Raw genomic sequence first — 24466 nt, 5'->3', positions numbered from 1 at the left:
TATGGCAAAACCAACAGGTTGAAGAGGCTACTTGGGAGGCTGAGGAAGAAATGAAGAAAAGTATCCTTATTTGTTTGAATATCCATGTATTTATTAAGTTGTGTTCTATGAAAATTCTAAGGGTTACCTTCTATGAATTATGTATCATTTGTAAAATTGACGTTAAGGGTGTTCCTTTCTGGTAATATATTGCTTGTGAGGCCACAATTGGTATTGTTTTGTGTTATGTTATGTCGTTGGATTATGTATATGTTGTTAGGATATATTTTTGGGATTCTCTGGCAGATGGATAGGCCCAGTTACAAGGGAGACTATGGCGAAATATTTGGAAATTTAGGGAGTTAGATAAATTTTGAAACTACTAGTGTGTGAATTAACAATTTTGTCACGTTGAATGCTAATGATAGATTTTAACCCTCATTCGAGGACAAATGATCCTAAGTGGTAAAGAATGTAAGGTTCCGTAAAAATTTTGCATAAGGAAAGTAAGGTTTCGTGGTACCGGACTAGGCTTACGTATTTGAGGATTGTAAAAATTCTTATCTATATGAAAATTTCCTAAATGTATACATTAGTTTTACCACATATCTTCTCTATATGCTAGCTCCAGTACATGTATTTTATGCATATATTTCTATATGTTGCTTTACTTGATGAAATGATTAATAGTACATATATTCTTTATATGTCAATCTATGAAATTTGACTTATTTATTCAAGCATATCTTCTCTATATGCAACTGTTGACGAGTTATTTGATATTCAAACGCATTATCTTCTCTATATGTTGCTTTGACTGATGAAATGATTTACGGTACATATCATGTTTATATGTCAATTTGTGCAACTTCACTTATTTATTCATGTATATCTTCTCTATATGCAACAGTTGACGAGTTATTTGATATCAAATTCATATCTTCTCTATATGCTGAAGTGTTAGTTTGTTTACGATGCTTGTGCATGTCTTGTGTACTGATGGCCTTACCTGTACTTTATGCTTAGATTTTAGTATTGTTGTTGTGTACATGTCTATGCTATTGAGATGCACGAGTTAAGTAAAGTGAGAAGTTTTTGACTAAAACCTCATCACTACTTCAATGAGCTTAGTCAAGATCTAACTCAGTACATGAGGTCGGTTGTACTCATACTATACTTCTGCACCTTGCATGCATATGTTGGAGTTGAGCTACCGTGGATGACGAAGGCTAGCATTGAGGATGTACTTGTAAGGCCCGTAAAAATTTTGCATAAGGAAAGTAAGGTTTCGTAGTGCCGGACTAGGCTTACATATTTGAGGATGCTCGGACTTTTTGGGATGAACAATGCACTGAGGAGTAAAGGAAAATATTTGATAGAGAAATGCATTTCTGCGGTCCATTATGTGACCGTAGAATCACTCTGCGGGCCGCATAATGGTCGTAGAGTGAGGCAGGTATGGGCAGGTTTGGATGCCATTCTACGGTCGACTATGCGACCGCAGAACTGTTCTGCGGTTCATTATACAACCGCTGAACAGGTCTACGGGCCGCATAGTGACCGCAAATCCAGGCAGATTTTCTTCCCATTTTCGAAGGCCAAATTATGCGGCCGATATGCGGACCGCATATGCGATTGCACACCCTGTTACGGAGCTTCATTTTTGAGTTTTTATAACCCGACCCTACTTCGTTAAATGCACACAAAGGGCCAATTTTGAGCTACAAATCTGATGTTTTAGAGAGAAGGGAGAGTGTTTTAGAGAGAGAGGAAACCCTAGGCTAAAGTTTCATCAATCTTTGCTCAAATCTTGGAAGATTAACAAGAAAAACCCACAAGGTCTTCATCCTAAAGGTAAGATTCTACACCCTAACCCTCAATTTCGAAAGTTACCTAGACATGGGTAATTATCAAAATAATTCTTGGGTATGGGAGTTGTTCATCTTTCATGCATGTGTTATCCAAATAATAGGCACTTCCTCATCTGCCTTGTAGTCAAGAATAATAAAGTTAACAGGAAAAATGAACTTCCCCACTCATACTAGCACATCCTCAATAATCCCTTGTGGCATTGTCAACAACCTATCTGCTAACTATAAAGTGATCATAGTAGGTATAGGAGCTCCCGATTCGAGTTTTTTAAAATCATATAATACTTGCCCTGAAATCACATAGGGATCGACCAACCTTATGTTTTCCTATGGCCAAAGTAATAGTAAAATATCCAGGATCCTTCAGCTTTGAAGGAAGCTTACTCTGCACTCTAACACTGCACTCCTCAGTAAGTGTAACTGTTTCAAATTTTGAATGTCTCCCTTTGTTGGCCACAATGTCTCTAAGATATTTGGCATATTTAGGCACTTCCTGCAATATTTTCACCAAAGGAATATTCACACATACCTTGCTCAAAATACCCCAAAACTTCTTATACTGAGCATCATCTTTCTGCTTTTGCAGTCTTTGTGGAAAAGGCGGTGGTGGCCTTACATCTATTTCTTGCCTTTGCTCACCATCCTTCTTTTTAGCTTCCTTCACTAGCTTAGCCACTATATCTCTTTCAGGTACATACTCCTTTTTCTTTTTAGAGGGAAGCTCCTCCAATTTTCTTCCATTTTTCAGAGTAATTGCTTGCACTTGTTCTATTGGATTTTTCTCAGTATCTTTTGGAAGAGCTCCAGTATGTCTAGTATTTTGATTGGTGGCTAACTGCCCAACTTGTCTTTTCAAATTTCGAAAATCAATCCTAAGTTGTTGATTGTCAAGCAAGAGCCATTTCAACAATTTGCTTGTACTCCTCTAGGGGTTGTGGTGGCATCTTTGGTGGCTTGTAATTTCCTTGAGGTTGATTTTTGTTCTGCTTTCCACCCCATGAGAAGTTGGGGTGGTTCCTCCAGTTGGTATTATATGTGTTCCCATATTGAGCATTCTAGTTCATTGGACTCCTGCTTTGTTGCACCACACAATAAATAAATTCAGGATTCAATGGACAATGGCTATTCGTGTAGCCCTCTCCACATATATCACAATATGTGGACTTTGTTGCATATCACTACTTAAAAAATCAAGTTTTAGCGACATACAAATTCTGTAGCTAAATAGAAAAATCCATCGCTGCTCTTATTTAGCTAGTTTCTAAATGGCTTGCAATGGCACCAAAAACTTATTGCGGCCAAACGCACACACAAGTATATGCGGTCGTCAAGTAATAAAGTGACTAGAAGTCGGATGTCGAACACACAAGGAATTGTTATTAACTATTAACTAAATTAGACTATCCTAATTATCTAAACAAGGATTAAACCTAGAAGTGTTTGACTCTAAACTAATAAAAACAAAAAGAAAATAATAACGAACTTTAAACATAGGAAGAGCAGATTTTTATGTTATCAGTGTGATAAAAACGATCTAAGGTTATGGGCTATCTAACAATCCTTTTATATTCTTCACTTGATTTGACTTTAGTTTATCTACTTTAGTGGTTGATAATGTTAATATTGCTCATAAGAATATATTGAGTTCTTACTCGCCTATTCAATCTAGCCTAATGCCCATATGTCTATAGAGTCAGAATCAACAAGAATGCATTTATAATTCTCGTATAATAACTAAGCAAGGCAATTAGCATATGTCTATCCTAATAGCAAATTCATTCCTCGATGCCCAGGTTCAAGAACTTGCTATACTCAATCCTATGTGCAATTTACAATTTCCACTTTCAAGTTATATTCTAGATTCATAGATAGTATTCAATTATTGATCAAACAATCAAATAATTAAGCGCAGGATTGAATAAATAAACCAATACGATAAATCAAGAACTCAAAATCAATATTTAAATACCAAGAGTCATGAAAGAACGACAACCCTAGAATGTGAAGTGTAGCTCCACATAGACATGGTAGCCAAACATTAACTCATCCAAACAAATATAAAATTACTAAGTTTTGCGTAAGAAAGATGTTACGATGAACTCCGTCCTCCACGACGGCTCCTTTCTATCCAAAGTCGAATTCTCATGCCATCAATGAACCTCCTCACTCTATCCCTCTCAGTAGGAAGCATGACAACTGCATGGCGAGCTAAATCCATGAATTTGGTCTCATACTGGGTAACAGTGTTTCTACCCTACTGAAGGCGCTCAAACTGCCTGCGGTACTTCTCTCTCAAAGTAAATGGAATGAACTTCTCCAAATATAGATGCGAAAACTGATCCCAAGTGAGTGGCGGTGAACCAGCTGGTCTGCCCCACTCATAATCCTACCACCACCTCTTGGCAGATCCGATCATCTGAAATACTACAAAGTCGACTCCATTGGACTCCACAATACCTATGTTGCGTAACACCTCATGGCAACGGTCAATGAAATCCCGTGGGTCCTTAGAAGGTGTGCCACCAAAGCGAGTAGGAAATAACTTTGTGCAACTTGTCCAATCTCATCAATCCCTCAAAAGACATCGCGGGCCTCTCCCCAGTCTGTTTAGCAATAATAGGCTAAGCAGCTCCAACTAGCGAAACTGCCAAAATCTGATATCCGTGAGCCATCTGCTCTAGTGTGTGAGTCGCGGGGGTCTATGCTCCTCCCCCAGCCCGTCAGATGGCTGGTGCCACCAGAAATGCACCGCTCTGGGCCACGCTCTCCATGAGGCCCACTAAGAGGACTAGAGCATACTGAAGTATGGGGGTAGCAATAAACCCCTCTGGATCTAAGCTGGTCCAAATGGTACGGTCTGAATAGGAACCTCCTCCTCCTGCTCGATCTGAGGCTCCGGAATAGTTGCTGCTGCACGTGCTCTAGGCTGAGCTATGCCTCTGCCTCTGCCTCTAGATCGACCTCAGCCGCAGCTTCTACCCCTGGTAGTGGCAGCAACCTGGGGCTTCGGCTCCTGACCTGCCGTAGATGTTGTGCGTGTCCTCACCATCTGCCAGAGAACAAGAATGGAATAATTCAAACTTTAATGATAGAATAAAATCACACGATGGAGAAAGAAAGAAGTAAAGTTTTCCTAAAGCTCTATAGCCTGTAGAAGATAAGTACGACTCTACTAAGCTTGCTCATGACTCGTGAGACCTAAGCAACCTAGTGCTTTGATACCAACTTGTCACGACCCGAAATCCACCTTCAGGACTGTGATGGCGCCTAACATTTCACTTGCTAGGCAAGCTAATGTTAGCTAAGTTATTCATCTAGTTTTAACAATTCAAAATAAAACATTAATAAAAATAAACTGAAATAGTTTGAAACAGAATAATAAAATATTAACGACGTTCTCTAAACATATCCCAGAATCCTGAGTCACGAACACACGAGCAACTAGAATACTACACATATGGTCTGAAATAAGGTACAACTGTTAGAGACCTGCTAAACAGTAAAAATGGATAAAGAAGGGGACTCCAGGGTTGCGTATGCCATACCGCTATACTTCAAGTCTCTAAATGTAGCTTAATCCGAGCGGAACACCACTAGATGCCACTGGGATCAACACCAGTATCTGCACAAGAAGTGCAGAAGTATAGCATGAGTACAACCGACCCAATGTACTCCGTAATTGTCGAGCCTAACCTTGATGAGTTGATGAGACTATGACAAGACACCTACTTAAAACCTATACAGATATATACATAGAGCAGCGAAAAACCAGGTAGGGCAATTAAAATATTAACTGGGAGGGGACAAGCAAAAGGGGAATATCATAAGGACGACAAGTATAAAATTACCAAATAACATCCTTCCAAAATACACAACAATATAACCAAGTAAATCACCAATCTGGAAACCAATTAAGACAATGAAACTGAAATGGCACGGTATCACCCTTCGTGCTTTTACTCTCGTCTTCACCATGTAATATCATAAACAAAATGGCACGGTATCACTCTTCGTGCTTTTACTCTCAACCTCTCATTATGTGTTAAATGATGATTAGTAATCAAATGCACGACATTACCCTTCGTGCTTTAATCCTTACTACCTCTCAATAGATGATAATGAATGCAAATAAGGCACGACAATACCCTTCATGATTTTCACTCTTCCTCACCAAACAACAATACAAATCCGAGATAACAATGCAAGGAGGGAAACAATTTCACTTCAAATATAGTTCCATGATACCAAACTCAACTTTCAAAATTCCCAACACCTTTAAAATTAACAATAAATACGAGGTGAATAATAAAAAAAAGTAATAATCATGGAAAACATAGTCAATAAAACAACCTTGTAAAAGAAATAATTTTCACCCGCATGCTTTAACCCAATGACAATGCTTATATACTCATCACCTCATATATACGTCGTCCCCACACATAATATGCGTAGTAAATAGACCAACATGTCATAATCCCTCAAGTCAAGGTCAACCACGACACTTATCTCACTCCGCAACCAAATCAATGCTTAACCGAGGATTTTCCTTTAGAATTAGCCTCCAAACCAGTCAAATCTAGCCAAATATAGTTCAATTAATTTAAAATAGACTTTAGAAACTACCCTTGAGTGAAAAAGATTCAATCTTTAATGATTTGGAAAATGTCAACAAAAGCCAACCCCAGCTTGCTTGGTCAAAACTCGAGATTCGGAAAAAAATCCAATTACACATTCACCCCCGAGCCCAGTTATATGATTTTGTTTCGAATTCCGACCTCAATTTGATGTCTAAATCTCGATTTCTCAAAATCTCCAATTTCTATTTAAATTCCTAATTTCTACCATGAAAAATCTTAGATTAAAGGTTAAAATCAATGGGTGTTTATGAAAATATAATAAAACAAGTTAAAATCTACTAACCAATGAAATTGGGATGATGAACACCCTCTACAAAATCGCCTCTAGCCGAGCTCTAAGTTGAAAATGGTTAAAATGATGAAAATACCGACTTTGAAATGGTTTAATACCTAGGCGTCAGGTGTTCTTCGCGTTCGCGAAGAACAGCGGCCAAAATGGCCTGCATGTTCGTGAGTCTAACTTCGCGTTCGTGAAGGAACCCCCTGCCAAGCCTTTGCGTTAGCTAAGAAGAACCTCTAGCTCTCCCCCAGCCTACGCCAATGAACCGTTTTCGCGTGAGGCTCGTCGCGTTCGTGACCGGTCCCTTGCGTTCGCGATGAACAATCCGCCCCCAGCTCCAATTTCCCCTTCGCGATCACAAGAGTAGCATCGAGATCGCGAAGCACAAAACCTCAAACACCAGAAACAACTGAAAACAGCAATCTCTTAAGTCCAAAAATGGTCTGTAGCCTATCCAAAACTTACCCGAGTCCCTCGCACTCCAAACCAAACATGCACACAAGTGTAATAACATCATACGAACTCGCTCGCGCGATCAAAACCAAAATAACACCTAGAACCACGAATCAAACGTCAAAATGCATGAAATTTTTAAGTAAACACAAGAACTTCTAAAATCACAACACAACTAAGCATCTGAATCCTATCAAACCAACTCCACTATGCACCAACTTTTAAGATAAATTTCAAATAGCAAAACGAACCTATACCAAGTTCCAAAACCAAAATTCGAACCCGATAACAATAAATTCAAGCTACAGTCAAACCTAAAAAATTTCCAAACCTTCAAATTACTAACTTTCGGCAAAACAAGTCAAATTAACCTAGGGACCTCCAAATTCATTTTCAGGCATACGCCCAAGTCCAAAATCACGATACGGACCTATCGGAATAGTCAAAATATCGATCCAGGATCATTTACACAAAATGTTGATTGTAGTCAACTCAAGTTATTTTTAAAAGCCAAAAATTATATTTTCTTCAAATCTTTACATAAAAACTTTCCAGAAAAAGACTTGGACTATGCACGCAAATTAAGAAATATCAAATAGAGCTAATAGAGGTCTCGCAACACGAAAATAAGGGTTAGTAATCAAAACAACCTATCGGGTCATCACATTTGCCCAAGCTTCAAAAACCAGCTTGTTTTGAGAAGTATTTTTTCTCAAAAGTACTTTTGGTGAGAAGTAGTTTGTGTTTGGCTAATTAATTTTAAAAGCACTTCTGAGCAGCAATTAGTGTATGACCAAGGTTTTAAAAAGTGTTTTTAAGTGTATTTTTCTCAAAAGTACTTTTTAAAAGAGTATTTTTAAGGAGAAGCTACTTTTTTCTACTTCTCCAAAACTGCTTCTGCTTCTCCTCAAAATCACTTTTTTCTTCTAAAAGCTTGGCCAAATACTTCAACTTTGAAAAAAAAGTACTTTTTTCATAAAACAAAAATGTACTTTTGGCTTTGGAGAAGCTTGGCCAAACAAGCTATAAATCGAAGTTATTGGGAGAGTACTAGAGTTAGCTAATCCATTTAGAAACATTCCAGAACAAGAATAATTAAGGAAACAATAACTGACGTCTTAATTAATAAAAATCATTCAATACATAAGCATAAAAAGAAATCTAATCCAAACTATAATAATGAATGTTTCCATAAATAGGGTTTAAGTAATGGAATAAATACTACACACTTAATATTCAATACAAAGTAGGGAATTAAAGAAATGAGTAAAAGGTTAAGAAATTCTCCTTCAAAGACTTCAAATCTTCAATCTCCAAGTGTGGTGCAAGAAACTCTAGCTCCAAAGCTTGTAAAATCTGCCAAAGATATTTTTCAAATAAGCTGGGTCGAGTATTAAATAGTTTGGAAGTCAAAAATATAAAATATCAATTTTGTCCAGATTCTGCCCAGTTATTATGCTACGCGATCGCGTGAAACAACACCCTGATCGCGGTGACCAACTTCTGCAAAGCTTCGGAATCACGGAATGAGCCACGCATTCGCGGAGAACATTTGAACAACCACTGACCAAGCTTTTCTAAATCGCGTTCACGTGACAACCAACACATTATAGCCATCTTCCAGGAACTCTGCGATCACATTTTTCCCCTTCGCGATCGCGTAGAGTACTTAAACAACTACTGACCAGCTCTTCCTTCTTCGCGTTTGCAGCCCAGCCTCCGCGTTCGCGGTAGCTATTTCCCTGGGATTCAATTCCTCTCCATTTCTCATTTTCTCCATTTTTCCAAGTTCCTATTTAGATGGGAGCCACATGTCATGGTTAAAAATTAAAGGTTGAGATTTGATTAACCAAATTCAAGGTCCTAATCATGGTTAGAAAAATAGATATTTAATATATTTGCTTAAATAAAAGTTTGGGTAATCCCACAATTCTAGCTGCATTTATCCCATCCATAAATACATTAAAAACTTAGCTCTCTGTTTCTTACTTGTTTTTTTCTCTTTTCTTTCAGTGCGTCGTTCTTCAAATTCCTACTTTTCCCACGATCTAATTATTCACTTCTTCTTTGAGTTAATCTTTTGATGGCACCTTTTCTTTAGAATTAGCTATAAACATGGATGATACTTTGAATATTTTTTATAACCAGATATATATTTTAATTATGCTAATTTATAAATTTATACCAACAGTTGATAATGCTCAATTGAGCTATTGTAATAATCCTTTAGAACTGTAAGAAAGCTAAGATTATATTAGCCACCAATATTCTTATTAAACAAATTACGACAAACGTATAATAACAAGAACGGAAATAATATAATAAGGGTTGAACATATTAAAGAAAAAGGGAAACACACCAATGAACCAATTAAAGATTAAGTCAAAATTAAAAAATATGTATATCTAATAGTACAATAAAACAAGAAGGGGAAACATAAAAGGATGAAGTTCAGAAAAGTGGAAAAAAGAACAACTACATAAACCTAAGAAAGTGATATGGCTTGTTATTAACCATTGTTAGGGCATTGGTTTTGGTTATTTAAATCTCAACCATTAATATTTAGCCATGACATTTGGCTTCCATCCAAATAGGAACTTGAAAAAATTGAGAAAATGAGAAATGGAGAGGAGTTGAATCCATTTCTCTGGATGTTCGCAATTGCATTATTACTCTCCGCGATCGCGAAGAGTAATAACTGGCAACAATCAATTTTTCTATTTTAACATATTTTGACTTGGTTTCTTCCATATCTTCTCTAAATCACATAATACCTGAAATATGCCAATAAATATCAACAAATGTCTTAGTCTTTCCACAAAATCATACAAAAGTCTTAAGTATAAAAAAAGTCTTAAACTATTACTTGTCCTCAAAAAAGTCAACAACTAAGAAGATCCTTCAATAGAATCAACAATCAAGCTCAATGGAACACCAACATTATTTCAAGTCAAAAAGGTTCAAATTAAGTACAATCTAGTGTCTTCGGTTGGTACCAACAATTAATCTAAAGCATATGAATCACCAATAACTTCTCATAACTTTTATTTCAATTCAAGTGCTCAAATATCATGTTAATCAATGTAGGAATCAAGTCATGACATTAAAGCTTCAAAATTTGCCTCTTGATCACATAACAACTTTCTTTTATTCGTTTGTCTCAATTGAAAATTAGATTAAATTTACAACTCTAATTTCACGTGCCCTCACTTTAAGAGAGAATTCCAACCTATAAAATGCAATTTAAAATAGAAATGGGATATCAAATGGAAAGAATTAACTCTCTCTCTCTCTCAAAGATGTTCAAATGTACACAAGTAGTGCCATAGGCTTGCACTTCATGTATTTTTTCTACTAATATATACATACTTGGGTTAAAATCAAGTAGGGCTTAAAGGGTTGTAATGTAGGATTTTGGTTAAGGTAGGACATAATTTGGGAGAGTGACTCAAAATCTCCCTAAGCACTACAATTTACAACAATAAGCACACTTCCTTCAAAACTTTTTCACCTATTCTTCACTTTTCATTTTATCACCTAGTCTTCCATTTATTTACAACTCCTTATTTTTCCTTCCTTTTTTCTTCTTTCACAACATTTCCAACCGTCACCCTCAAACTTAGGCTTTTAGCCTATGTTTACACTTTTAAATCACTTAGGGAGGTGGGATGCCAAAAGATAGATCAATAAAGAACAAAAGGTTAAAGCTTGTAATATGGTTGCCAAAGAATATGTTAAAGGCTCCAAAGGGCTTGACTAGGAAAATATGCAACAATGAGAAATTTAAGGCAAAAGAACGGTCCAAGGATGGCCTAACATCTTTTTTTAAACCAAGTTAGTCTAGGATTTCGCCTTGAAGCACATTCCGGGCAAGTTCTAGACAATAAATAATGCAAAAGAACTCACAAAAAAGCTCACCACACATAACACATGCAAACTCGGGTGAAATATAAATCCAAAATCTAATTAAAACCAATAAACTCAAAGAAAATCACATATAGCCGAAAAGGCTATTTAATGAATTAAAGAGCCAAAAATAGAACCTACAAGTGACAAAAAGGATTATCACTTCAATTATTTTTTATTTCAAACCACCAACAATTTATATGCTAAAGTATAAATATGTTTGTACCAAACAAGCCACACGTTAGTTTATGGATAAAAAGATCACCGTCAATAACCACTTTATTCACTACTAGATACTAAACTAACTAAAACAAATTGCTTAAAAGAGAAAAACTAAAAAGACTAATCCCTTAAGAAAGTTGTCACGCCATCCATCATAGGAAAAAGAACCGTGGCATAAAAAAAAATCAAGGAGTTTAATTAACACTACTACAAGTAAATAAAGCAACAAAATAAAAAGAATAAAAACAAGTGCTAACATGCTAGAAATAAACTACAAAATATCACCAATAAACTACAAAAGTTAACTAATCTGTCATGTCCACAAAATAATCATGTTCTGCATACATCAATCATATAGAAATGAGACACCCACACCTAAAGTGTTGCACGGTCCTCAATGCAACTAACAAAATAAGGTAAAATAGTGAGAGGTGCTCCCTGAAATCTGCATCACTCAGAGTTGGAGGTACTGGAAACTGTGAGCTCCAAGTCATCCTCGTCCCCATCATCCCATCCATAAAACTTCCTCAGTGTTCTCATCATCTTTGTCAGGAACTTGCTCTTCTACTTTTCATGTTTTCTCTGCTTCAGCTACCTCCTCTCAATCTTACCCAATTTGGCTTTAATAGCCTGGTTCTCTCGAGCAAGATCTGTCAAAGATGGATCCTTCCTTGTCCTAGATGGACTTGCAGATGTGCTCTCTCCAAACGGTCCAGAAAGGAGACCAGCTACAAGCTGGCGGATATGTGTCTCCATGTCATCGACCCGGTGAGAGATATACCTGAGTTTGTGAGGCCCTGCTCAAGTGGTGCAATGGCAGTAAAAGTGCATGTGGCTGCTATGGAAGAATCGAGCATCTCAGTAGTAGTGTCAGAAAACTGTCCAAATGAGAGTGATGCTATATCAATCTTTCTTTTCTTCTGTGCATTCCCCGCTCCCTTTCTCAACAATAGATGAATGAGCTTCTCTGGATTCTTTTCTTTCTCTATAGGTCTCTTCTCTACCCCGCCTCATAGCATAAATGGGTGATCAAAGATGGGAAGAATAATCTATTAGTCCTCTCTGTAACAATCTCTGCTATCTCATCAACAATAATCTGCCCCACATTCACCGGTGTGCCATCCATGAAAACACAAATAACCCTTGCCTTCTCAAGTGTAACCTCTATCTCATTAATTGAAGGCATGACTCGAGCATAGATAATTGAGATCCAAGTCTGGCTTCGGCAATGAACTCAAAAGACTCGATCCTTGATTGAATTCTTATCCAATTCAATATCTTTCTGTCGTGCAAATATTTCACAAACCATTGTTGTAACGACCCGGCTGGTCGTTTTGAGTATTACAATCCCGTTTCCACATTTACTTCTAAAATTGTACTTTTCAACTGTTGTGTGAATTGCTGGGGTAAATGGTTTGGGTCCGGTGAGGTTTTGGAATAAATTGAAATACTTAGTTCCAAGGTTTAAAGCTTAAGTTAAAATAGTGACCGGATGTCCACTTATGTGTAAACGAACCCGGAAAGTAGTTTTAATGATTTCAATAGCTCCGTATGGTGATTTTGGACTTAGGAGCGTGTCCGAAAAATTATTTAGAGGTACGTAGTGGAATTTGGCTTGAAATGCCGAAAGTTAAATTTTTGGGAAGTCTGACCCGGGGGGGGGGGAACCTTTTTGATATCGTAGTCGGAATCAGATTCTGAAAATTGGAATAGGTCCGTAATGTAAAATGTGACTTGCGTGTACAAAATTTGAAGACATTCCGGATTGATTTGATATGTTTCGGCACAAGATGTAGAATTTGGAAGTTCAAAGTTCATTGATTTTGAATTGAGGTGTAATTCATCTTTTCGATGTTGTTAGGTGTGATTTGAGGCTCTGCGTAGGTCCGTGTTATGTTATGGGACTTGTTGGTATATTTGGTTGAGGTTCCGGGGGGCCTCGGGTGAGTTTGGATGGTTAACAGATCAAATTCGGACTTGAGGAAATGGTGGAACTACTGCCTACTGGTGTAATCGCACCTGCGAAGATTTTGATCGTAGGTGCGAAGCCGCATGTGCGCTCAGCCAGTCGTAGAAACGGCCAAGAGTGGAACTAGGTAGCGCTCGCATGTGCGAATTTTTCCCCGCATATGCGAGGCCATATGTGCGAAGGAATGACGCAGAAGCGGAAAAAGGGTGAGGAAGCCGGGCAGCGCAATTGCAGAAATTTTGTCCGTAGGTGCAGAGTCGTATCCGCGCTTGGCTCTCCACAGAAGCGGCCTGGGTCACAAATGCGCCCATTTGTCCGCAGAAGTGAGGGTCGCAGGTGCGACCCCTTGTTCGCAGATGCGGAAATCGCTGGGGCAGAAGCTTAAATTTGGGGTTTCGTGATTTTTACCCATTTTCCGATTTTGGAGCTCGATTTGGGCGATTTTGGAGAGATATTTTTCCACACAACTTGGGGTAAGTGATCTTGACTCCCCTGTGATTATATTTCATGAATTAATCTTCATTTTCTGTGTAAGATTATCAAATTTTCAAGAGAAATAAAAGGAAATTTCTATAATGTCACAAAATTTGTTTTTTGAGTTTGAATACCGACTTGGAGTCGGATTTGAGTGAAATTAATATGGTTGAACTTGTAATTGGATAGAATGTCATATTTTGTGAGTTTCATCGGATTCAGATACGTGGGCCCCACAAGTGATTTTTGGGGCATAATTTCGGATTTTGTGGAAAATATTAGTATTTTGATATGGTATAAATTCTTATAATTTTCGTGGGCTGAATCAAATGAATTGTGACTAGATTCGAGCCATTTGGAAGTAGATACACGCAGAATAGGATTTCTGGAGCATTGTTTAGCTTGCTCGGCATTGGATTTGGCTTATTCGAGGTAAGTAACTCTTCTAATCTTGGAGCTGAGGGTATGGACCCTGAATATACGTACTATGTGAATTGTTGGGAGGCGACGCACATGCTAGGTGACGGGCATTTGGGCGTGCACAATAGAAATTGTGACATAATTATTTCTGTAGAATTTTGTAGTTAAATATTCTTGGCATTCTCCATGCGGTTTTATGTGTCAAAGAAATTGAGCTGAAAAGCATGTTAAAAATTATGTTGAGGCTATGTACCAGTATTTTGGGACCCATAGAGGTCATATTATTGTGAATTATTTGTTTTAAATTGAAAATTCATACTCAGTCATATTCATTTCATTACATATCGTATCTCAGTTTTTGTTGTTATTCATTGATACATCATATCATCATTTTTGGGCTATTATCATGACATTGTGAGCCCATGAGAGAGAGATTGGGGAGATTGATGACTGAGGGAGGCCGAGGGCCTGATTGTGAGGATATTTTTGGGATCGGGCTGCACGCCGCAGCCGGCCATGTTGACTTTATATATATTATTACTATTATATGGATCGGGGCTGCCCGCCTGCAGCAGGCCTTATTGGCTTATTATGGCGCGTGAGTTGTCCGTGCAGATTCTGATATGATATGATAGCATGTGAGTTGTCCATGCAGATTATAGCGCTTGGACTGTAGGAGCCCCTCCGGAGTCTGTACACACCCCCAGTGAGTGCAGGTACCTACTGAGTGCGAGTGCTGAGTGCTAAGTGACTGGGTAGGCATAAGAGATGGTGAGGTATGCCCGAGGGGCTATTTACGAGTGATTGTGAGGTATGCCCGAGGGGCTGTTTATGATTTTATCATTGAGTTGCATCGCATTGGCATGCCCACATGACATATAGGCATATAGATGTATTTTCCTCATGCTGTACTGCATCACATCATTCATGATTTTCATACATTTTTTATAGATGGGCATAGTGATGCATTTATTTTTACACGGGTTATCTAAAAGAAAAATGAAACATCTTACTTATTTTGGAAAAACCTTTTGGGAAAATTATTGTTTTCAAACTTATTCATATTTTCGGCAACTTCGGTAAACGATTTGGGTTTTCACTGATGTACTTTGAAGGAAGAACTATTATTTCTGAAATCATGATTTAGCTGAGCATTTTATCTCTGAGTTACTTCTGGTATTATTTGCTTTATGTTGTTATGGACTGTTGTGGATTATTGGTTTTGGACCCGACCTTGGTGGAAGCTCGTCACTACTTTCAACCTAAGGCTAGGTTTGTTACTTACTCAGTACATGGGGTCGGTTGTACTGATACTACACTTCTGCACATTGCGTGCAGATATTGGCTGTTGTTGTTGCTGTGCTAGATGGTTGCCGGATTTGAAGATGTACCTGCGTTCCTGTTGTAGCTGGCTCTTGTTCACGGTCGCCTTAGATTTATAAAAGCTCTGTTTATGTACTATTCAAACAGACCCTGTATTTATTTCATTTCTGCTTTGTAAACTCTATTCTTAGAAGCTCATAATTTGTACTACCAGTTCTTGGGGAATGTATAAAATTAAGACCTTTATTTACTTAAATTGCTTTAATAATTGTTATTGAAATTGGATAAATGAAAGTTGGATTACCTAGCAGGTTGGGTTAGGTGCCATCACGACTAGTTGGATTTTAGGTCGTGACAAGGTGGTATCAGAGCTCTAGGTTCATAGGTTCTACAAGTCATGAGCAAGTGTCTAGTAGAGTGTTACAGATCGGTATGATGACGTCTATACTTATCTTCGAGAGGCTACAGGTCATTTAGGATATATATACTTCCCATCTTTCTTTCCTTATCGTGAGAGATTGATTCAGCTTGAGACATAACTCTTTGAATTTCTTCCACGTATTCGTATGCGCACATGAGCACTCAGTATCAGCTGTGCATCGCCGGCTTGTGATTTTATGAATGAGGTTTGAGATATGTATTATGTGTTTTGGTGATGGGCCAGTCTGGAGGACTTGAGGCCATGGTTAGACCGCAACTTAAGCTCGGTAGCTTCAGTTGTAAATTGTAAATTTGAATTCATATGTTCGGTAATGTCCCTACGAGTGGAATTTGTTGCTTGATGAGCAGTATAATGGCAGTGTGATGGGTATGATGTGACCACGGGATGTGTTAAGACGATTTGAACATGACGAGAAGTGTTTTCTTGAAATGTAAAGGAAAGACCATTGTGTGCTTGATTTTCGATTTGATGTGACGTAAAGTCTCGAGTATGAATGTTTTGAAGGATCTTTCACGTGTTTAAATTTTGGGACAAATTAAACCCTCATGTTTGGTTAATGAGTTTGGACTCAGATAGACTAAGCGATTGCATAGTAATTGTGACTGCGAAAGGGTATAATAAGATACCAGTTTGAGGCTAAGCAGGTGGGTTATCACATGCGGAGTAATCTATGTAGGTGTATTCCTTATGATGTGAGTAGAGAGTTTCTCTTTTGCCGATGGGGTGTATGTATTAGGATTTGAATTTGAATCTGGTTGAGAAAGTTGACCTGAGTGTTAAGAGAATAAATACGAGCTTAGCGGCTGATTGGGGTATTTTATGGTTGGCGTTGCATGAGTTGGAGAAGAAGTTTTGTTGAACTGACTGTGGCATTATAACAGGAATAGAGTATGGGTATTGTGAGTTATGGAATGTTTTAATCTACGGCTTTGAGCCAAGTGGGGGAGCCTGCTATTGATAATTCAATTTCATGTTATATGTAAAGGTTTAGTTTTGGGTTAGTTATGACTTGCAGAAGTTGAGATCGAGGATGACTCGAATAAGAAAATTTCTGGTTATGGGTTATATTGCACGTATGAGTATATGAAAATCGTGGGATGAGTGAGTTGTTATTGGTGAATGAAATAGTATGCACAGAGTATGAATTTGATATGTGGTGTTAAAGTAGAGTTACTTCTTTGAGTGTAGTTGTGCTAATGGGGCACGTGTCTTTTGGCCCATTTGGATGGTGCAATTAGATTTGAGCATAGTGGGTGACTCCCGAGAAAAATTCTAGTGGGTTTGAGAATTATATATAGCAATTGAGAATGTTTCCGGACTTGCGTATGGATAAAATCTGAGATTTTCATTTGATAGTTCCTGGACTTGCGGAAATTCTATATGACTATGGATTCTACATTTTTGTAAAAGAAAGATAAGAAGAATAATTTCAAATTCACATAAGGTATTCTTAGAGTAAGGGTTACAATTGCAGTAGTTTTGAAGGTGCTTAAGAAGAATACAGTTGCTTATGGGCCGTAGGGCATTGTGGTTCTATGTTAGGTTGTGGGGGAGTTGTGGCTAAAGATCGTGGGGTTTTAGCAAGGATAAGTATTAATTTGAAGGAAAATTCGGAAGGGACTCGGAGAAATAGGACAACTGGGTAGTAGACCGGACCATTATGGTAGTGGTAGGATCGGTCCTTTCGGTAATTACGACATGGTAAGACCTTACAGATGTTTTGGTGGCAATATTCTTGGGTTTGGTGACCTGCGTGACTTGGTTGAGTTAGAGAGATTCGGTCCTAATGGCTTGGTTGTGCAAATGGATTCCAAAGTATTCTTGATGATTTTTACCGGTGTAGAGAATGTGTTGTGTATTGTGATTTCCTCATGGAAAGAAGCAAGAGAAAGGTTTCTAACTAAAAGGGTATGTAAATTATTGGTTAGTCAAAGTTGATAATAAGATTCTTGTGCTTTTCACATGATGGCAAAATAGATGTTATGTGTTATACGAAAGCTAGGTTTTCATCTACAAGGTGACAGTACAGTCTTGAAGAGAAGGTAACGAATGTTGGACAATATGGGCGGTTCCAAATAACTAGCTGAACACTATTATTACTTGGTGTTGTATAAGAAGGGGGCGGATTTCAGAAGGCGCATTGTATTTTGACTTACAGATGTATAATTAATATTGCAGTACTCATATGGTTGATAGACTGCTGATACTCAAATTATTGCTATGTGCCACAGAAGAATTATGAGAGTATTTCTTCTGGAATGATCGTGCATTAAAGATGTGTTAGTCATTCGAAGGCTAGAATTGGGATCAGTTATGATGATTCACGTGTCCTATAAAGTTGGAATTTGGGAGTTTCAGGAGCAGATTGTTCATGGTTGCGGACTGTGAAGTCATGGCCGAAGTTAGTCAGATGATAGGATGCATTATGAATCAGTCGCAGTGAATTTTCGAAGGGCTATTTGTCTAATTATGGATGACCAGAGTTGATTTGGGGGTCCATTGGTAGGCCCAATTAAGATGTGTATTCTACACTGAGCCAGAATGGTTGGCTCCATACTGCTATTGTTGAGGGATGTGTCATTCGGTTGATGTTGAACTTATTCGTGTTCTGAAATGATCTGTGAGTTACTCCTTTATGCTACGAGGAGTTGTGATTCATTGGTTATGTGCACAGATGGTGCGGTTCTATTTGAGCTTTATAGCAAAATTCAAGCGGGATGAGCATTTGGGTATTGCATGATCGATATCGTAATGGTTATGTCCTTTCAGGTTTCGTGTGGCATTCTTTTGTCATTTGCCTCTCCGTCGTTATTAATTTTGAGCAGGGTGGCTCGGGGTATATAATATGGACCAACATTTGGATGGGGTCACGCATTGCAGCGGAGTTATGTTAAGGTATGAACCTTGTGTTATAATCGGGTGATGGTTCTACGGTGTATGATGAATTTTCAGTGTTTCGTTGTGGTGGTACTTGTTAATCTGGCAGGGCAATTCTCTCATTTGAGTCATTTTCCATGAGTGGGTATATTTGAATTGTTGCGTATTGGTGCACAGATGGCACAGGTTGTGGCTCTGAGTTATATTGGTGCGGCATGTCTGTGGAATAGTTGTGTTTAGTAATATAAGGTCATTGGACCTAGAATGGGTACTATCAAGTTTGATTTCGGTATATTCGGGAGTATAATATTGAAAGTCGGCTCAGAAAGTGATTATGGTTCTGGTTGGGGCGAGAGAGCTCCGTGACTTATTGATCTGGTAAATGGTCATGAAATTTCACATGTTTCTTTTATTATCAACAGTGTACGAAGGTTTTGGGATGAGGTTTGGTTCGATATGGGTTTAATACTAGTATTTGATTGGTTTTGAAGTAGTCACTGTGATCAGGAATGGTGCTACGAGCATGCGAGTTGTATAATATGTTAGGTGATTATGTCCGTGGTTATGGTTATGGTTATGGCTTGATATAGCTGTTCAAACTGATACAGTGTGTAAATGGAGGATTCGTGTCCTGAAAGAAATTCTAAAGGTTGGAAATTAAATTCCAAGGTTTATGGGCTAAAGATAAATCAATGATTTCAGTTGTATTGTGCTGTCAAGCTTATATGGAATAGGGTGACGTGGGTTCACCCCAGGGTACGTGTGTGGTAAAATGGAACAATGATTTGATGGCTTGGAAATGACTCTTGTCACGTTCGAGGACGAACGTGTTTAAGTGGGGGAGAATGTAACGACCTGGCCGGTCGTTTTGAGTATTACAACCCCGTTTCCCCATTTACTGCTAAAATTGTATTTTTCAGCTGTTGTGTGAATTGCCGGGGTAAATGGTTCGGGTCCGGTGAGGTTTTGGAATGAATTGGAACACTTAGTTCCAAGGTTTAAAGCTTAAGTTAAAATAGTGACCGGATGTTGACTTATGTGTAAACGACCCCGGAATGTAGTTTTGATGATTTCAATAGCTCCGTATGGTGATTTTGGACTTAGGAGCATGTCTGAAAAATTATTTGGAGGTACGTAGTGGAATTTGGCTTGAAATGCCGAAAGTTGAATTTTTGGGAAGTTTGACCGGGGCGTGACTTTTTGATATTGGGTCGTAATCCGATTCTGGAAATTGGAATAGGTCCGTAATGTGAAATGTGACTTGTGTGCCAAATTTGAAGTCATTTCGGATTAATTTGATGTGTTTCGGCACAAGATGTAGAATTTGGAAGTTCAAAGTTCGTTGATTTTGAATTGGGGTGTAATTCATCTTTTCGATGTTGTTAGGTGTGATTTGAGGCCCCGAGTAGGTCCGTGTTATGTTATGGACTTGTTGGTATATTTGGTTGAGGTCCCAGGGGGCCTCGGGTGAGTTCAGATGGTTAACGGATCAAATTCGGACTTGAGGAAATAGTGGAACTGCTGCCTACTGGTGTAATCGCACTTGCGAAGCTTTTGATCGTAGGTGCGAAGCCGCATGTGCACGCAGCCAGTCGCAGAAACGGCCAAGAGTGGAACTGGGCAGTGCTCGTAGGTGCGAAGAATTTGCCCGCACCTGCGAGGCTGAATGTGCGAAGGAATGGCGCAGAAGTGGAAAAAGGGCGAGGAAGCCGAGCAACGCAGGTGGGGAAATTTTGTTCGCAGGTGCGGAGTCGCATCCGCGCTTGGCTCTCCACAGAAGCGGCCTGGGTCACAAATGCGCCCATTTGTCCACAGAAGCAAGGGTCGCAGGTGCGACCCCTTGTCCGCAGATATGGAAATCGCTGAGGCAGAAGATTAAATTTGGGTTTTTGTGATTTTTACCCATTTTTCGATTTTGGAGCTCGGTTTGGGCGATTTTGAAGAGAAATATTTCCACACAACTTGGGGTAAGTGTTATTGACTCCCTTGTGATTATATTTCATGAATTAATCTTCATTTTTGGTGTAAGATTATCGAATCTTCAAGAGAAATAGAAGGAAATTTCTATAATGTCACAAAATAAATTTTTCGAGTTTGAATACCGATTTGGAGTCGGACTTGAGTGAAATTAATATGGTTGAACTTGTAATTGGATAGAATGTCATATTTTGTGAGTTTCGTCGGATTCAGAGACGTGGGCCCCACAAATAATTTTTGGGGCATAATTTCGGATTTTGTGGGAAATATTAGTATTTTGATATGGTATAAATTCCTATAATTTTCGTGGGCTGAATCAAATTAATTGTGACTAGATTCGAGCCGTTTGGAAGTGGATACGCGCAGAATGATATAGTATGCATTTATCGATTATGGATCAAAGCGGACTTCCTTTCCCCTGACAGTGACAACCAAATCATTCATGAAGTCGGTCTCTAAGGCATTCACATAGAATTTCCTTGTCACTTCGTGATTGGATTTCTTAGCTCCTTAGAAAAGCGAATACATCCACTCGACATCAACCTTCCATAGAACTCGGGCCATCGACTTTCAAGGTCGGCCAAAGGAATGCCTTTTTCCTTGATAATGCTTCTACTCAATTGTCTGTCATAGCGGTGGGAACACCTTAGTGATGAGAATGTATCCCGATCAAAGTACTCCTCTTGGGCAACTTAGTCTGCATATTCTTGAACAATTTTGTTTGATGTCGAAGCTATTTTCAAGCTCAAAGTACCTACAAAGGGGTAAATATATTAACACATGTATGGATACTTAAATCATTGTTTTATGATGTATTTAGGCCAAAGAAAGGGATCAAAAAGGTTTTGGATCAAAACTGACAGAGCCACAATTTTTTTGCCTGGGGGATACTGAATCGCAGTCGCGAAATTGATCATTGCGATAGCGAAGAACAAATTATTTTTAGCATACTTAGAGCTCTGCGATCGCGGATAAGCCATCGTTATCGCGAAGGGAAATTTTCTTATCAGTAGAATTAGACCTACGCGATCGCGGAATGGGGCATCACGATCGCGAAGGACTTCTTCCTCGCCCATACATAGTTCTTTTAGGCTTTTTCTCAAACAGTTTGTGTGCACTAATGTTTTGTTCGTTTTTAGTCCGTTTTAGCATACATGTTGCCCATATTTTGTGAATAATAAAATTCTCACACTCAACCAACCTCACCCAATAAGCAAGATCAACTTTCACATACAATATTGACATCAAAGATCTTAAATTTAAGCCCTAAGCATGAGAAACCATTTCTTTTTCTTCCACTAATTTAGCACAAAGAAGAATAGTAAATGATTTTAAGGAAGAGGAGAGTTCGAAAGCACATACCTTTGAGAATGAAGAGTGGAGATTGCAATGGAATTGAAGAATGGAGAGTTGGAGACGATTTTGGGGTTAGGGGAGTGGGGAGAACCGTTTCTATTTTTGGCAGAAGTGGTTTCCCCACTGATTTCCAGTTTTTTAATTGTTGGGCACTTACCTGGGTAAACCGCGATTGCACCCGTTTGCGACCGATGGGTGCATTCGCGAAGAACAAATATTTCCCTGGGACGCGCAACCGTGTCTGCATCCTCGCGATCATGAAGTAATAAGGAAATAACTTATTCTTCGCGATCGCATGACTCTGTCCGTGAACGCGATATACTGCAGTTTTTTGCAATCTCATCAACTACTGGTTTTGGGGTTGTCCGAATCACCCAACCTGCTCAAATCAACTCCAAAAAAATGTGAAACTTTACAAATTAGTCAAAAATAATATACTAAACTATTCTAAAAAAGAAAATTTTAAAAACGACTTAAATTTTGAAAACGATGGATTGCCTCCCACCAAATGCCGCATTTAACGTCGTGGAACGAATTGAGTTAAATTTATCACTTTTCTCTCCACTTGGAGGATATGAATTGGGCACCTAACTTGGACTCAAGTTTGTGACCACGAGCGGTAGGGGTTGGTATGTAGATGATCAAGCCAAACATCAATTTCTTCATTTTATCTTTCTTGGCTTTTCTTTGAGGAATGGCATTTTGCGTTCTTGAACTTTCAAATTGCAAGATGTATGGTTCTTGTCGTTCTTCTTTGCACTCACACATAGATTCACATGGCTCAGTTCCCATATCACCATATAATTCCAAAGTTGAAAAATATTTAGAATGAGATAACAACCTCCCAACTTGTAACATTTTTTAAATTTTGACATCCTCTTTTTTCTCTGGACTAGAGTCAATTTCAACCATCTTTTCAATTATGCTGATTGACTCTAATTTTATTTTTTTCAGCATCACCAGCAAGCATGGAGTCGATTGACGGATTTTAATTCTTAATTCAAGCTCCAAACCATTATGGAGACTATTTTCCAAGATCTCGTCTAAGGCTTTTTGCTCTTTGTTTATTTCTTCAAGTAGGTACTTTATCATGAGCTTAAACTCTTCATTTTGCCCATGCTTATTTTCTTGCACTTTCAAATACCTACAGATGTCAAAACCAAAAGTAGAATCGTCATAGTGTGGGTTCAGGGAAGGGAATGACAAACAAGCACAATTGCCCAAATGGCAATTTTGACCACCACACCTATCACATATATTTCACTCATAAGTTTGAGATTGTACGCACAATACGCCCCCGGGAGAATTTAAATAATTTTTTCAAGAGTGTGGTCCTCCAAAATAAGGACAGGGGTCATCAAAGTATGAACAACTACCCTCCGACAAATGTTTATTATGTGATGCCATTTTCAAAAACTAAGAAATAAACAAGAAAATAAACAAGAAGACACACAAGAAAATAAATAAAGATAATAAAAATGACTACACAAAATTTTCAAGTTTAGACCAAAGCACGTACGGTTACTTCCCAAATATCCTAAATGCGCCAATTTATTCCCCGACAACGACGCCAATTTTGTTGACGTCCAAATCTATTCCTCAAAGAGTAAGTGGACACGGTCGCATGCAGTATAATATACCCAACTATGAGTCGGGGTCGAATCCCACAGGAAACAATATGTAGGCGATTAGACAAGTAAGAGAATTATCGTTTTTTATGATAAGCCAAACACTAATAGGTGTTTTTGAGAAAATATAATAACTAATGCAAATATATAAACTAACCTAGAAAGCAAGTAAAATGATCAATGGCTACAAGCATGGACACGAGTGAAGTTACACTCAAGTAATGATCCAATGTATTTCACGATTTTACAAATATGAGCGAGTTTATGTTAATTAGCCTTGGATATTAATTCTATATTAGCTTCTTCCAAAGACTAACAAGACTTTCTAATTGAATTATCTCTAAAACAATTATGACAATTAAGGATACCCGAATATGGCTACAAGTAGTTCAATCCTATCCCTAGATAGAATCTATAAAGTGAGGGTTAACGCCTCAAGTTTTTGTTAATTATTCTTTCCCAATCCCAAGTTTGCCTTTTCCAATCCTAAACCAAAGTTAATGGTCAAATTCTAGGGTTAGCTAATCCTTTCAGAAACATTAAAGAACAAGAATGATTATATAAATAATAACTCACTTCATAATTAATAAGAATCATTCAATACATAAGCATAACAAGAGATTTAATCCAAACTTTAATAATTAATATTCCC

The 24466-nt window shown here is 38.2% G+C and overlaps 1 protein-coding gene across 1 annotated transcript; it reads right to left on the bottom strand.

Moving 5' to 3' along the window:
• Positions 1-2124: 2124 nt before the first annotated feature.
• On the bottom strand, positions 2125-12104 carry LOC138897352 (uncharacterized). The gene is made up of 2 exons (XM_070183315.1): positions 11944-12104; positions 2125-2722 (listed from the first exon to the last, which is right to left on the bottom strand). The coding sequence occupies exons 1-2, from the start codon at positions 12102-12104 to the stop codon at positions 2125-2127; spliced, it is 759 nt and encodes a 252-aa protein (XP_070039416.1).
• Between the last annotated feature and the right edge of the window lie 12362 nt (positions 12105-24466).

The sequence above is a fragment of the Nicotiana tomentosiformis genome, chromosome 8, assembly GCF_000390325.3.
Source record: "Nicotiana tomentosiformis chromosome 8, ASM39032v3, whole genome shotgun sequence".
Classification (NCBI taxonomy): Eukaryota; Viridiplantae; Streptophyta; class Magnoliopsida; order Solanales; family Solanaceae; genus Nicotiana; species Nicotiana tomentosiformis.
This window is presented reverse-complemented; position numbering and strand designations above follow the sequence as displayed.

Bases quoted from the DNA above. Each gene is read 5' to 3' on its own strand.
- LOC138897352 (XM_070183315.1), bottom strand. From the start codon at position 12,104: ATGGAGACACATATCCGCCAGCTTGTAGCTGGTCTCCTTTCTGGACCG. The intron at 2,723-11,943 runs GTAGCTGAAGCA...TCAACAACTTAG, and splicing joins TTGGGTAAGATTGAGAGGAG to GATTGATTTTCGAAATTTGA.